The 13,625-nt window shown below is 42.7% G+C and overlaps 1 protein-coding gene across 14 annotated transcripts in view; it reads left to right on the top strand.

The window, feature by feature from the left end:
- LOC109909150 (neural cell adhesion molecule 1) overlaps nucleotides 1-13,625 on the top strand; it is a 110,025-nt gene that overhangs the window by 83,590 nt on the left and 12,810 nt on the right. For 3 of the 14 annotated variants that reach the window (XM_031795686.1, XM_031795690.1, XM_031795693.1), the window contains exons 10-20: nucleotides 4,208-4,237; nucleotides 6,834-6,984; nucleotides 7,501-7,688; nucleotides 8,017-8,113; nucleotides 8,258-8,428; nucleotides 9,189-9,317; nucleotides 9,947-9,961; nucleotides 10,305-10,337; nucleotides 11,043-11,045; nucleotides 11,718-11,842; nucleotides 13,098-13,278. In XM_031795686.1, coding sequence (XP_031651546.1) covers nucleotides 4,208-4,237; nucleotides 6,834-6,984; nucleotides 7,501-7,688; nucleotides 8,017-8,113; nucleotides 8,258-8,428; nucleotides 9,189-9,317; nucleotides 9,947-9,961; nucleotides 10,305-10,337; nucleotides 11,043-11,045; nucleotides 11,718-11,842; nucleotides 13,098-13,278 — 1,123 coding nt within the window. The remainder of the gene's footprint in view (nucleotides 1-4,207; nucleotides 4,238-6,833; nucleotides 6,985-7,500; nucleotides 7,689-8,016; nucleotides 8,114-8,257; nucleotides 8,429-9,188; nucleotides 9,318-9,946; nucleotides 9,962-10,304; nucleotides 10,338-11,042; nucleotides 11,046-11,717; nucleotides 11,843-13,097; nucleotides 13,279-13,625) is intronic. The other 11 variants (XM_020508105.2, XM_031795691.1, XM_031795697.1 and 8 more) reach the window with 6 other exon arrangements.

The raw sequence follows: 13,625 nt of genomic DNA on the forward strand, positions 1-13,625 counted from the left end.
TATTCCTTGAAAATCCTCAAGCTATGATATTATCAGGGTTTATGAAATCGATTCAAAAATGGCATGTTTTCCAAATATAGCCTGACTTTTTCGTTGCACTGGTCCTTACATAAAAGAGTGGTTCTGGGTGTTTGAACTTTGGGGGTTTCCTCTGCCTTGTCAACTGAGGTCAAAAGAGAAAACGGTTACCGCAATGACCTTAAAAAGAGAACCTCCTCATTTCTGTGTTGCCATTCCCGGTCCGATCATCTGGGCAGCTCCGTGCCATACTGCTGCTCAGTCTGTGTCCCTCTCTGTCCTCTCATGTAGACGATCTGTCTCATTGCATATCTGTCATCAATCATTCTGTCAAGGTTGAAGCCAAAAGCAAAATGCCTGAGTTTGTACCTGTGTTGTACTGGTATAGCCATCTCTCCATGGTGGTGGGTGAAGAAATGATTAGCAGCCTGCATTGAATTATCATTAGGAACATATTTAAAAACAGGAGCATTAAGGTGTGGCCTTCACAGCTGTGGCCTGGCACTGTGGGTCTCGTGGGCAATGATCCCGGAGGGAATGTCTTCTTTACAAGAAGCCAGGATAGCGTGATTTGGAAAATGGCTGCTAATTGTTTTTGAACCTGGCTGTCCCTCATCTCTGCCGTGCTAGCAACACTTATCACAGCGGCTGTGGTTCAAATACGTTGGTAGACAGGTGAAAGGGGAAGCTAATGATCAATTCTCACATGAAATATGTGCCACAGTCATCTATCCAGCTATTATGGTGAATTGTTCATATAGGCCTATTATTTTAATCAGTGTTGTTGTCTTTGCTTATTGGCTATCAGCATGACCATTGTTGTTTTGTTTTTCCTATGTGGAATTGGTGTTGAGGGATATTTGTGAGAATGGTGTCTGTGTTACAAGTGTGTGTGCATGTGCATGCTGTGGTGTGGTGTGCTATTCACTAGTGTGTCATGCTACATATATCTTTGCCACCTCTCTCGGTGCTTTAACGTTCCTTTACATTGCAGTCTGCTGACTGTTGTACTCATAGACATGGTGTAAAGAGGTGCTGGATTACCATTATCCCTGTTGACACGGTGTTAAAGTTTATTATTCCCTCAGATTATTCCCTCTTCCACTCATCCACTCGAGTCTGACTGTTGTCTTAGGTAATGTCTGTAATGACTAATAACTATAGCCTAAGAGGCTTTACTTTATAAAGAATATGTTTTATTTTTTATTCTACACAGCATATTCTCTCCTTACACATTTACGATAGTAATGGCAGACAAATTCACATGGTCACATTTGTATATCTACATAGACATTGAGATGGCAGTTGAGATGATCAGATTGGCAAAAGGTTTGAACCCATAGAATAGCCTAAATGTGGGTCACACATGCCATGGTAACGTTGTCTTCCAAGAAGATACTGTATGTTTTAGCTATTACATAAACAAGTTTAACCCAGCTCACTGTTCTCTTCTAGTGCTCTCATACTCATATTTGTTTTGTAATTACGTCGTTGTTTCAACCCCCTTATTTGAAGGCACTTGTTGTAACAATTGTTAATAGCTCAAATGTAATTGAAGTGTTTATGCATGATTTGGATATTATCTCTCAAACTGAAAGGCTGGGTTATATGAATATACAGTATATTAAACATTATACTTGATTTACAAAGTTTGCAAGCTGCAATTATCTGAGAACATTCAGGCTCTGGAAAGGAGGAGCAAACTCGCTTGAAAATGTGTTTCTTCAAAGCTCATTAGAGCTCAAACTTGGTACAGATGACCAGATATTGAATATTTCAGATTACTGTGTATTAAATCTTACTGGAGCTGCCTAATTTATGATAATGCGCTCCATGGAAACACAATGAGATCGGTCTAGTATTCAGATAGTTGAGAGATGTAAAGAGAGTAGGAAAGTAGCTATTAACTCTTGGGAATAGCCATTTGAAGGTGAAATGTTCTGAATGATCAGAGAGCTCAATCATGTGGTGCTGTTGGTTGCTGTTGGCTGCTGCACTACAACATGATTGGTTCAGGGAGCGTTGTTGAAAAAGAAGAATGCTTTCAATCCAAGGGCTTGCTTTACTAAGCACTGGTACAGTAGGGTGAGACTGTAGAGAGGCTGTTGTTCTCTAGCTACACTTTTTACACAATGCTCATTTATGTGCCTGTCTGGTCAGTGGTGGTACAATGTGTTTGTCTGGACATTGAATGGCAGTTTGTTCTTATCGTATGACAGTTGGAATGCTGCTAGCCAGGATAAATGATGGAGAGCTTCCTAACTGATCCCAGTCAGGATGGGAAAAAAACACTTCCCCAGCCCAGTCCTGTAACCATACCCTGCTGTTGGGCTGTTTATGACTATAGAGAGGATGCCTTTTGTGTGGTGCCGGGTGAGATAGTTATGTGAGTGTTTCTTCTGTAGAATCTCCTCTACAACAGTGCCTCTCTTCCTCCCCCCTCCCCCACCTTCAGTGATGTGATCATACATCACAGCTGAGAGAGAGACGCTCGCTGCTCACTGCTTACCCAGGGGATGAGGAGCGCTGCATGGAAATTAGATTTGTCTGGGGGGGGGATGTTATTTAGTGCTGGTTTGCACTAAACTGATTAGATGCCATGGTGTTTACAGCTCTCACCATCAGCTAGTAATTTGCTTTTGGTCCATGTCCCATTGTTTAAACAAACATAAAACATGGGTCTGACAGTGATATGTGTCAACTCAATTCCATACCTCACAGTTCTGTGTCAGACCAGCCACGACCAGGGGTGCTGTTAGTTATGCGTCCTGTAATAATGAGCAGCAGCACCGGTATTACGGAGCTAATTGAGCAGCAGCTCCTCCTCTGCGCCGTGGGGTCTGGAGCCAAACTGTTTTTCTGACGTAGGTGTTAAATGGGCCTGTCTTGCTGTGTGTGTCTCTCCTGTCTCGCCACACCCCAGTGGACCGTAAAGAATAGTGATATCATATTACCAACACACTCAATATCTACATTAGCTACATACCATGGCTCAATATACAGTACATGCAAAGATGTTAATCTGGACCCTCCCTACTTAGGATGAGTCTTCACTCAGTGTCTTTAACTTGACATACTGTATTGTTGGTCTGGTTTATTCATGTGTGTTGTTCTGCCCTGCAGTGTGAGTAAAGCTTTTTCCCAGTGTTAACTAGTCTCTTGATGTGTGTGTTGTGTTTCTCTATGACAGGCAGTGAGTCTACAGTGGTATAGACTAGCCCATATTAAAGATAGATGCCAGAATAGAAGCCAGATGAATTCACTCATTATTCACTCATTATTCACTCATCTGTGAGTGATTGGAAGGCGTCCAGCTCTAAACGAGAGAGGATGGTCTGGAAGGAATGTTAAGATTGACTGTATTAATAATGAATTGAGTTCTGGGCCTTTTCGCCTGCAGTACGTTTCAGCAGATGGGACACTTGGTTGTTTTCTGCATCTGATGGAAAGCTGTTTACCATTTTGCTTGTTGTCTGGCTTCCATACTCCTTTCCATTCATCACTACGCCGTCGTCCATTATCAATCATCTCTCCTTCATGCCTCTTGTTTCTCCTTAACATTAGGAAACCCATAAAGCATGTTCTATTACAGTACCTGAATGGCAGAATTCAGAGAAAATAAATCCTCTATCAGTAAATACTTTTTTACTCACGTTTGATTATGTTTTTGTCGTGCTGAATTGTGTGTTAAGTTTTGTGTTGATTATATAACTTCATATTAAATGTGGATTCATCATGATTGATAATCATGAAAACAATTCTTAATAATTAGATTTTGAAGATGATATATGGAGAAATGTTGTATGATTTATTTTCTTCCAGCATCCCTCCATGCTAGCTCCAATGTAGTGCATATTATTTACACATGAACATGTACCCAGCAGGCTAAACTGGTTGAAATTATGTCATTACACCATTTTAGCCCGCTGGCTAGGCTTTTTCTGGTTTGATGCTGAGTAGTTTAATACAACTGAGGAGTGTGAAGGTTGATTAGTCTAATTGTTTTAACGTTTTAGCGTTAGCCCTTTTCACTGGACTACAGCAGGTAAACGTTCGGGTATATGGGCAGTGTTGTTGAGTTGCATGCTCGTCTAGTGTTGTTTGTCCTAGCTGTGAGATACTGGATGAGGATTCCTGTCTATGGATTGCTTTGCTTTTTGTTGTTTTATTCTGTCTGTGTCCTCTACAGGCCTCTTGGACTCGGCCCGAACAACACAAGGTATAGCTTCTATACTATACCCAATACCCATCACTATCTACCAAATACCATGCCCATGTGTCCTCTTTCACCATATTGATTTTCTGCTTTACAGTTCTCTTCAACACTGTTTTCTATTGTTGCCGTAGTCATGGAAACTGATGGAGAAACTCTTATCAGTCCTCTTTGGTTTATTAGTATGGCTTCACTCAGCCTGAAATATTGTCCTTGAAACCTATAGCCAGGTATCAGACAACTGGTGAAGGATGTTTGTTCTCATTCTTTCCAGGGAATAAGATCTAGGGTACACCAATGATCGAGCTGAGCTAAAATTGCTTGATGTTTCCAATAGGCAACACCACCCTGCATTATTAATAAACTCTCTGTTGTTGAAAACCATAGTTATGAAACTTTAATGAATCTATGTTCTCGTGTTGCAAATGAACAGAAATTGATGCTCTCCCTTTGGACACAGATTGAGATTGTGTATCATGGTCTGGTCTGCCATGTGGTTGTCCAGTCTTTGGCCATGATGATTGAGTTGTTGTTGACCCTCTTTGACCTCACAGTACAACCCAAAAATGGAATGTTCTATCTACACTACACCAATATCTTATTAATGTACCTGGCACGTGGACTACATCGCTTCACCAAGAACCACAATAAGACCTGCCTGTACATAAGGGGTGGCATATGTGAGTGCAGCACAAGGCTGGCGGGACACTGTCACACTCTCTGGCCACCCTTTCAGCTCTGATGTAATTATCCTTGTCAGTGTTTGGAGAAGGTGGGGGATGGAGGGAGGAGGAGAAGGTGGGGGCTGGAGGGAGGAGGTGGAGGAGGAGGGTGGGGTTGGAATGAAAAGCGGACTGACTGCCTTGCCTGTGTTATGTAAGCATTTCCTCAGGCATACTTAATGCCCCAGACATGCTGCTTCTGTTGAATTTGAATACAGAACTAATGAGCACTACTCTTCTCTTAGTTAGTTTCCCAAATCACATATAGTAGACTATTTTTGACTAGTGCCTATAGGGCTCTGGTCAAAAGTAGTTCACTAGGTAGGGAATAGGGTGCCTTTTGAGCCACTGCCTTAGTTAGTTTGTCCCCCAGACTGGTCCCTACTGTAGCTAATTGAACAACACAGAGGCATTCATGGGATGGTTCACATACAATGCGTGGGTGTTGAACTTCAAAGCCATGCAAAATAAAATGCAGAGGTCGCCAGGAGTCCAGCTCTTCTACGACACCTAAAATGAGTTTAACAGTGGTTTGGACTGGCGTGAGAGTTCCAGACCCAGACTGTTCAGTGTCAACAACAACATCAAGAGTAGCAGACCCAGACTGTTCAGTGTCAACAACAACATCAAGAGTTCCAGACCCAGACTGTTCAGTGTCAACAACAAGAGTTCCAGACCCAGACTGTTCAGTGTCAACAACAAGAGTTCCAGACCCAGACTGTTCAGTGTCAACAACAAGAGTTCCAGACCCAGACTGTTCAGTGTCAACAACAAGAGTTCCAGACCCAGACTGTTCAGTGTCAACAACAAGAGTTCCAGACCCAGACTGTTCAGTGTCAACAACAAGAGTAGCCGACCCCGACGCTAAAGGTTACGTACATGGCTGTTTATTTGTGAATCTGGTGTTAATGAAGTCAGGTAGTGTATCTTGAGACAAACGTCAATCCTGTTAGCTATTAGCAGGGTTTCTGCTATAGTTTTAATTGGCAAGGTCTTGAATGTATTGGCACACTGTGTTCTTGTCCTCTTCCCTGTGTCACATGCGTTGGTTCTACTTCTGAAGCTGGAGTCTTAATAACCACCATTTCATTTAGTCAGCATGGTGTTGCTCTAGTTTAGAATTACAGAAACCATTCACAGTTGGCACTCCACTGACTAGGTAGCTAGTTAATTCTATGGAATAGAAGCGCCTCAATGAGTTGATGTACTGTACATTCATTTCATGGATCAACTTGTGGTCTAGAATGCCTCCCCTATAATATGTGTACAGTAGATGTATAAACTGTACATCAGACAGTATGTTGCTGTTGGGAAAGTACACAAATAATTAAATACTGAACAATTCAACACTGAATTTCACCCGATAAAGTGAACCGCACAGCAGGCTGTGTGTAAGAATGCAAGCTAGGCATGTTATCCTGTCCACAGGAACTACTATACACCAGTAGCGTTTAACAGGCTGAGACCTAAATAGCCTGCTGGAACTGATTTCAGCCTCCTCACTCTACAGCCATTGTGTGAAAAGCTCTTGATGGCTCCATCCATACTGCTTCTTCTACCATTAGTGATGTGCTCTGCTACTGTACACATCTCTACTGTACAATACAGAGGGTTTTGATCTTTACTCTACTGTATCTCTGTCTATCTTAAGTGTGTAGTTTCATCACCTTTTGCTGTTACATCCATAGGAAAAGCACTCAATGCTACAATGGTTTGTCTCCAGGCTCAGAGTTCAATATTACTATGATATAACTACAGAGTGTTATAATGTATGGGTTCTCAATAATGCATGGATCACAATAGGATAGGAGGTTAACATTGATGTACTGCAAAAAGAGGTCCTTTTGTTGCTTGCTACCCTGTGATTTCCTGCCCTATAGAGTCTGGATGGGAACGTCGTAGTGAGGAGTGATGCTCGTGTGTCCTCCCTCACGCTGAAGTACGCCAAGTTCACCGACGCTGGCCAGTACCTCTGCTCTGCACGCAACGCCATCGGAGTGGATTCTCAACCCGCCTACCTGGAAGTCCGCTGTAAGAGCTCTACATGTCACAGGGCTGCATCTGAAATGGCATCCTATTCCCTATAGTGCACTACTTTTGACCAGAGCCCTACACCCTATAGTGCACTACTTTTGACCAGAGCCCTATACCCTATAGTGCACTACTTTTGACCAGAGCCCTACACCCTATAGTTCACTACTTTTGACCAGAGCCCTACACCCTATAGTGCACTACTTTTGACCAGAGCCCTACACCCTATAGTGCACTACTTTTGACCAGAGCCCTACACCCTATAGTTCACTACTTTTGACCAGAGCCCTACACCCTATAGTTCACTACTTTGGCCAGGGCCCATAGGTTCCCAAAAGTAGTGCACTATATAGGGAATAAGGACACAACCACTGTCTCTAGTGCTTAAAGTCTTAGTCAGGCCTGGCTGGCATACTGCCTGCAGCTTCTAATGTTTGTGCCAAAGCCCACTCTTTTAAATATTTAAGAGAAAAGACAGAAATCTCTTATTCACGTTGCTGGCTCATTCCTCCATAGATGCTCCTAAGATCCAGGGCTCAGTGACAGTGTATACCTGGGAGGGGAATGCAGCTAACATCAGCTGTGAGGTCCTGGCCCACCCCAGTGACGTTTCCATGCTCTGGCTGAGGGACGGGTTTCAGCTTCCCAACGCTAACATCACCAAAGCCAAGGTTTTCCAGAGCCCCACAGCCAGCTACCTGGAGGTAGAGACCCGCAGATATACACACACATGCATGAGCACACAGACACACATGAATACACACACACTAAATTAAGAACACTCCACATGTCATAAAGATTTAATGTGTGACAGCTAGTATTTGCAGGGTTCTCCCCCAGTTCCACTGTGGGGAGACTGAGTGTGTTTTCATTATTCAGTAGAGGGAAGCACAGAGACAGAGGACTAAAATAGGCATCTCTAATGGACAAACAACAGTGGAACAAACTGACTCAAGCATCTAGTCACCTTATGTTTGTAATGCTTTGCTGCCCTGAGTTTCTTTCATGCATCGATTCTCTCCTCTGTTCCAGGTCACTCCAGAGTCTGAGAATGACTTCGGGAGCTACAACTGTACTGCTGCCAATGAGATGGGCACAGAATCCAAGGAGTTTCTCCTCATTCAGGCTGGTCAGTCATAATTACAATCTGTAGCTAATTATCCAAAATCATCATGCTTCTATATTGTGAATCTAATATTTAATGTTGGCATCAAATTAAATATACTGTAGTTCTTAAATGAGTACCTTTATGTGTGATTCCTCTCCTCTCTAGATGTCCCGTCAGCCCCATCCCTCGGGGAGGTGGAGCCGTTCTCCAGCTCAGCCAGGGTGGAGTTCCAGGAGCCTGATGCCACCGGGGGTGTACCCGTCCTCCGGTACCGGGCTGAATGGAAGACTGTGGGCAGGGGCAGCTGGGTGCAGATGGTCTATGACGTCCAAGGAGGTGAGTACAGGGGCAGGGCGGGGGGCGACAAAGATAAAGAGAGTATGTGAGGGGATAACAAAATTAAATGTGTTTATTTTTCTCAGTCATTGGCCTTTTTTAATGAAACATCCATCCAATATAATAATTCAGCTGGTTTTATTTACTCTCAAATGAGAATAAAATAAAATGTTGTCTGCATCCTTGTTACTTGTCAAATCAAATCAAACTTTATTTGTCACATTCGCCGAATACAACAAATGTAGACCTTACTGTGAAATGCTTACTTACAAGCCCTTAACCAACAGTGCAGTTCAAGAAAAGCGAAGAAAATATTTACCAAATAAACTAAAGTAAAAAAAATTGTAAAAAGTAACACAATAAAACAACAATAACGAGGCTAAATACAGGGGTGTACTGATACCGAATCAGTGTGCGGGGGTACAGGTTAGTCGAGGTAATTTGTACATGTTGGTAGGGGTGAAGTGACTATGAATAGATAATAAACAGTGAGTAGCAGCAGTGTACAAAACAAATGGAGGGGATCAATGTAAATAGTCCGGTGGCCATTTGAATAATTGTTCAGTAGTCTTATGGCTTGGAGGTAGAGGCTGTTAAGGGGCCTTTTGGTTTTAGACTTGGCACTCCAGGAACCGTTTGCCGTGCTGTAGCAGAGAAAACAGTCTATGACTTGGGTGACTGGCGTCTCTGACAATTTCTGTCTGAATGCAGTGTCTGTTGTGGATGTGTCCGTATTTGTACTTCTCATTTGTATCCTCAGGAGCTCTGAGTGAAATAACCATCACAGGCCTGAAGCCTGAGACCAACTATGAGGTGAAGATGTCAGCCATCAATGGCAAGGGAGAGGGTGAAACTAGCCCCGTTGTGGTCTTCAAGACAGAACCTGTCCGTAAGTCACTCACTCACTCTCACACACACACACACACACTTCACACCTCTTTTCTCACTTCCACAACACCCCCTTTTACCTCACCTTGCCACCACCCATTGCACCTCCCATTAGAATGAATCAATACATACATCCATGTTTGTACAGCCTGTTTGCCAGCTCCACCATAGACATATTGGTCAGCACTGGCTTAGAACCTTTAGATCAGACATATTTGCCCTATGCTGTGCTTGAAAATCTATGACAAGGCTTGTGCTGCACAATTGGCTTGAATTCTCACTGCTAGGATGATGACAACCCTTGTTTTAACTCTCTCCCTCACTCTCTCCTGCTCTCTTGCTCTTTACCATTGAGTGCCCCCTGTTGGTTGCAAATTTGATTTGATTTGATTTGTCATGTGACTGGAAGTGGAATGTCTGCCCCTTACTAACTCAGGAATATTATGCATGTGTAGAGTTGAACTGATCGTTTGGTATCCGAGGACATTCTGATTATTATTTGCTGTTTGATGCTGCTATCACAAAGCCTGGCTAGTTTCATTTCTTTCGTTTTTCTCTTGTGTCATACTCTTGTGGTGTAGTTTTTTGTTCATTCATTTTTCTCGTCTGTTTTTCTGTTGGACCGCTCAGGTTATTCTTACGCAAGTAAGTGCCTCATCATTATACACACTCACTCTGAATATTAGTTTGAACTTTGAACTTGTTTTCAAAACAGTCTTGCTCCAGTGTTTTATGTATACAGTCATTGGATTTACTGTGGCTTATGGTCGCTCTGCCTTCCGCATCTTTTCCATTGAGATTTGGCAGTCATGAAATATTTCTTTATGTTTATTTTCCTTTCTGTTCTCTTATCAATCTAACCTAAATAGTTGAATACCTTTCATCGGCAGGAATATTATATTGCAGATAACAGATTTGTACAGAATTACTAGCTATGTGTAAAGCCTTTGTTTTTGCCTGATATCTCTTATTTTATATGATTTCTTAGATGGCATTTTTCATTTTTTCACTGAGGACTCAGGTTTGTTATGTGGTTATTGGGGAGTAGATAGTTATTAGGAGTAGTTAGCATGTGACTTAAACAATGTTATACCAAGACAAATAGCCTAGAACACCCCCTATTACCTGCTGCTCTTCTTACTGAACAGTACCTACAGTAAGAAGCTATGGTCATTTACGGATGTCATTTACTGTTATGTCATGTGTTGGTTGTACATGTACAACTGATACAACAGTGTCCATCAGTATTGGCAATACTAAGTAGTATTAGGAATACATCTGTATTTCTGTCTCCTTTTTCAATGCTGCTGTTTTCTGTCAGTATTTCCAGTATGTCTTCAGCGTTTCCTCTGTTGTCAATCATTTTGTCTTGCAGGAGAAGGATGGTTTGGGATGTAGCCTTTTCCATTTAGTACCATATTTTGTTTATATAAATCTAGAACATAAGCTGCAGTAGCAGGTCATAGTTTCTCTCAGAGGAAAGCCTGTCATTTGTCCCTGCTTGTCTATTCAGTGTTGTCAAAAGTTCACTGTTGTTTTGTGTTACTCTTCAGTTTCTGTTTCGTTTAATTTAAATTTTTAACTGTGTTTTTCCTGTCCATGTTTACATTGTCTATTTTTATATCTTTCATGTTTCCACTTTCCTTTCAACCAATCACACGCGTGCGTTTCATGTGACTGTCATCATGTGGCTTGCATGGTGCTGATGATGTCGTCAACTCCGCAGAAGGTAACTTTTCAGTCCCAATTTTCACAAGAAGAATCTTAATTTTACTGGAGAGTCATTCATAACATAAATACTAAATGTACAGATTCAAACGTTTCCCATTTATTTCCATGTATTTTCCGTCTTGTTAACCCATCATATGTAGCCAGTCACCTTCTCTGGACTGATTGGAGCTCCCTGGAACTCTTACAGTCCTTTAGCAATGAAGTGTTCCTTCCCTATCTGTTCTAATATAACTTGGGATTTATTCTAACAATTTCAATGATTTATCGCATTGTAATAACTTTTTTGTGCTAACTGTCATTTGTCTCAAGTAGTTTACTGTGCCCAAACACCCCCCTCTAGTGGCTGGGTCCTATCCAATCATGTGTAATTGCTGTTTAAATACTACTTCCATTTTAGCACTCCACAGTAGTCTAACAGCTTGTTCATGAGGGCTTTTAGTTGGAGAGGCAGACAAGTGCCTCTAGCACAACAGTATGGAGGAATGGTGCCATCTGGAGAACACTAGCATACAGAATATTAACAGCTTTCTCCACATCTTTGAAACAGGTTTAGGAGAAGCCGGTTAAAGGTTTCACAGCAGCTGCTGACCAGCCGTAACACATTCTACATCTTCTGAATGACTGCTTCAGCTCACTAACTAACCTTGATATCTCCGATGTGTCTGTTTAGGGGAACCTGAACCGCCTAAGCTGGAGGGAACACTCCAAACCAAAGGCAACTCCCTCAAAGTCAACTGGCTCAAGCAGGACGATGGAGGCTCACCCATCACACACTACCTAGTCCGCTATAAACCAGTGAGTATTCACACTACCTAGTCCGCTATAAACCTGTGAGTATTCACACTACCTAGTCCGCTATAAACCAGTGAGTATTCACACTACCTAGTCCGCTATAAACCAGTGAGTATTCACACTACCTAGTCCGCTATAAACCAGTGAGTATTCACACTACCCAGTCCGCTATAAACCAGTGAGTATTCACACTACCCAGTCCGCGACAAACCAGTGAGTATTCACACTACCCAGTCCGCTATAAACCAGTGAGTATTCACACTACCCAGTCCGCTATAAACCAGTGAGTATTCACACTACCTAGTCCGCTATAAACCAGTGAGTATTCACACTACCTAGTCCCCTATAAACCAGTGAGTATTCACACTACCCAGTCCGCTATAAACCAGTGAGTATTCACACTACCCAGTCCGCTATAAACCAGTGAGTATTCACACTACCCAGTCCGCTATAAACCAGTGAGTATTCACACTACCCAGTCCGCGACAAACCAGTGAGTATTCACACTACCCAGTCCGCTATAAACCAGTGAGTATTCACACTACCCAGTCCGCTATAAACCAGTGAGTATTCACACTACCTAGTCCGCTATAAACCAGTGAGTATTCACACTACCTAGTCCCCTATAAACCAGTGAGTATTCACACTACCCAGTCCGCTATAAACCAGTGAGTATTCACACTACCCAGTCCGCTATAAACCAGTGAGTATTCACACTACCTAGTCCGCTATAAACCAGTGAGTATTCACACTACCTAGTCCGCTATAAACCAGTGAGTATTCACACTACCTAGTCCGTTACAAACCAGTGAGTATTCACATTACCTAGTCCGCTATAAACCAGTGAGTATTCACACTACCCAGTCCGCTATAAACCAGTGAGTATTCACACTACCTAGTCCGCAATAAACCAGTGAGTATTCACACTACCTAGTCCGCTATAAACCAGTGAGTACTGCTACTACCTAGTCCGCTATAAACCAGTGAGTATTCACACTACCAAGTCCGCTATAAACCAGTGAGTACTGCTACTACCTAGTCCGCTATAAACCAGTGAGTACTCACAATACCTAGTTCGCTATAAACCAGTGGATTTGGGGCACTGTAGACAGCTGTAGACAAACAATGTGCATTCTTATGTGCAAAAAATGTGTGCTAATGTACCCATGCCCTTTCAAGGAATACATTCCTAAAAGAGACTGTCAGGTACTGTATTGAATCATTAAGTTGACCGTGGCCTATTTTGTGTGTCCTTTAGAAGCATCAGGCCGACTGGAAGCCAGAGATCCGGCTGCCCGGTGGCAGTGAGTATGTGGTTCTGAGCGGACTGGAGTGGAACACGGAGTACGATGTGTTTGTGGTGGCAGAGAACCAACAGGGGAAGTCCCAACCTGGAACCCTGACCATCAGAACCTCTCCAGAACCCGCTGCCATCCCAGGTACCCCACCATGCACCAGACATCAGGCACTCACACTGGCACTGCCACGCACAGCTGAGACAGCAAACTCAAACATGTCCCAAACAGGAGCCTTTTTGGTTCTTACAACCACATAAATCTGACAGTACACAGGAATTTGACGTCTAGATGTTTTCAGCAGGCAAAATTAAGACAATAGAAGAACAAGCCAGCTGTTGGTCAGAGCTGTTCGTGGGTGTTCACTCTGCAGCAGAAAATATTCACTCCTTCTAAGTAGAACTCTCCACTGTCTGTCTGAGAGGGTATTGGAAGAGGTTGTTGTCTGTCTGAGAGGGTATGTGAAGAGGGTATTGTCTGTCTGAGAAGGT

The sequence above is a fragment of the Oncorhynchus kisutch genome, linkage group LG18 (assembly GCF_002021735.2).
Source record: "Oncorhynchus kisutch isolate 150728-3 linkage group LG18, Okis_V2, whole genome shotgun sequence".
In the NCBI taxonomy this organism is placed as follows: domain Eukaryota; kingdom Metazoa; phylum Chordata; class Actinopteri; order Salmoniformes; family Salmonidae; genus Oncorhynchus; species Oncorhynchus kisutch.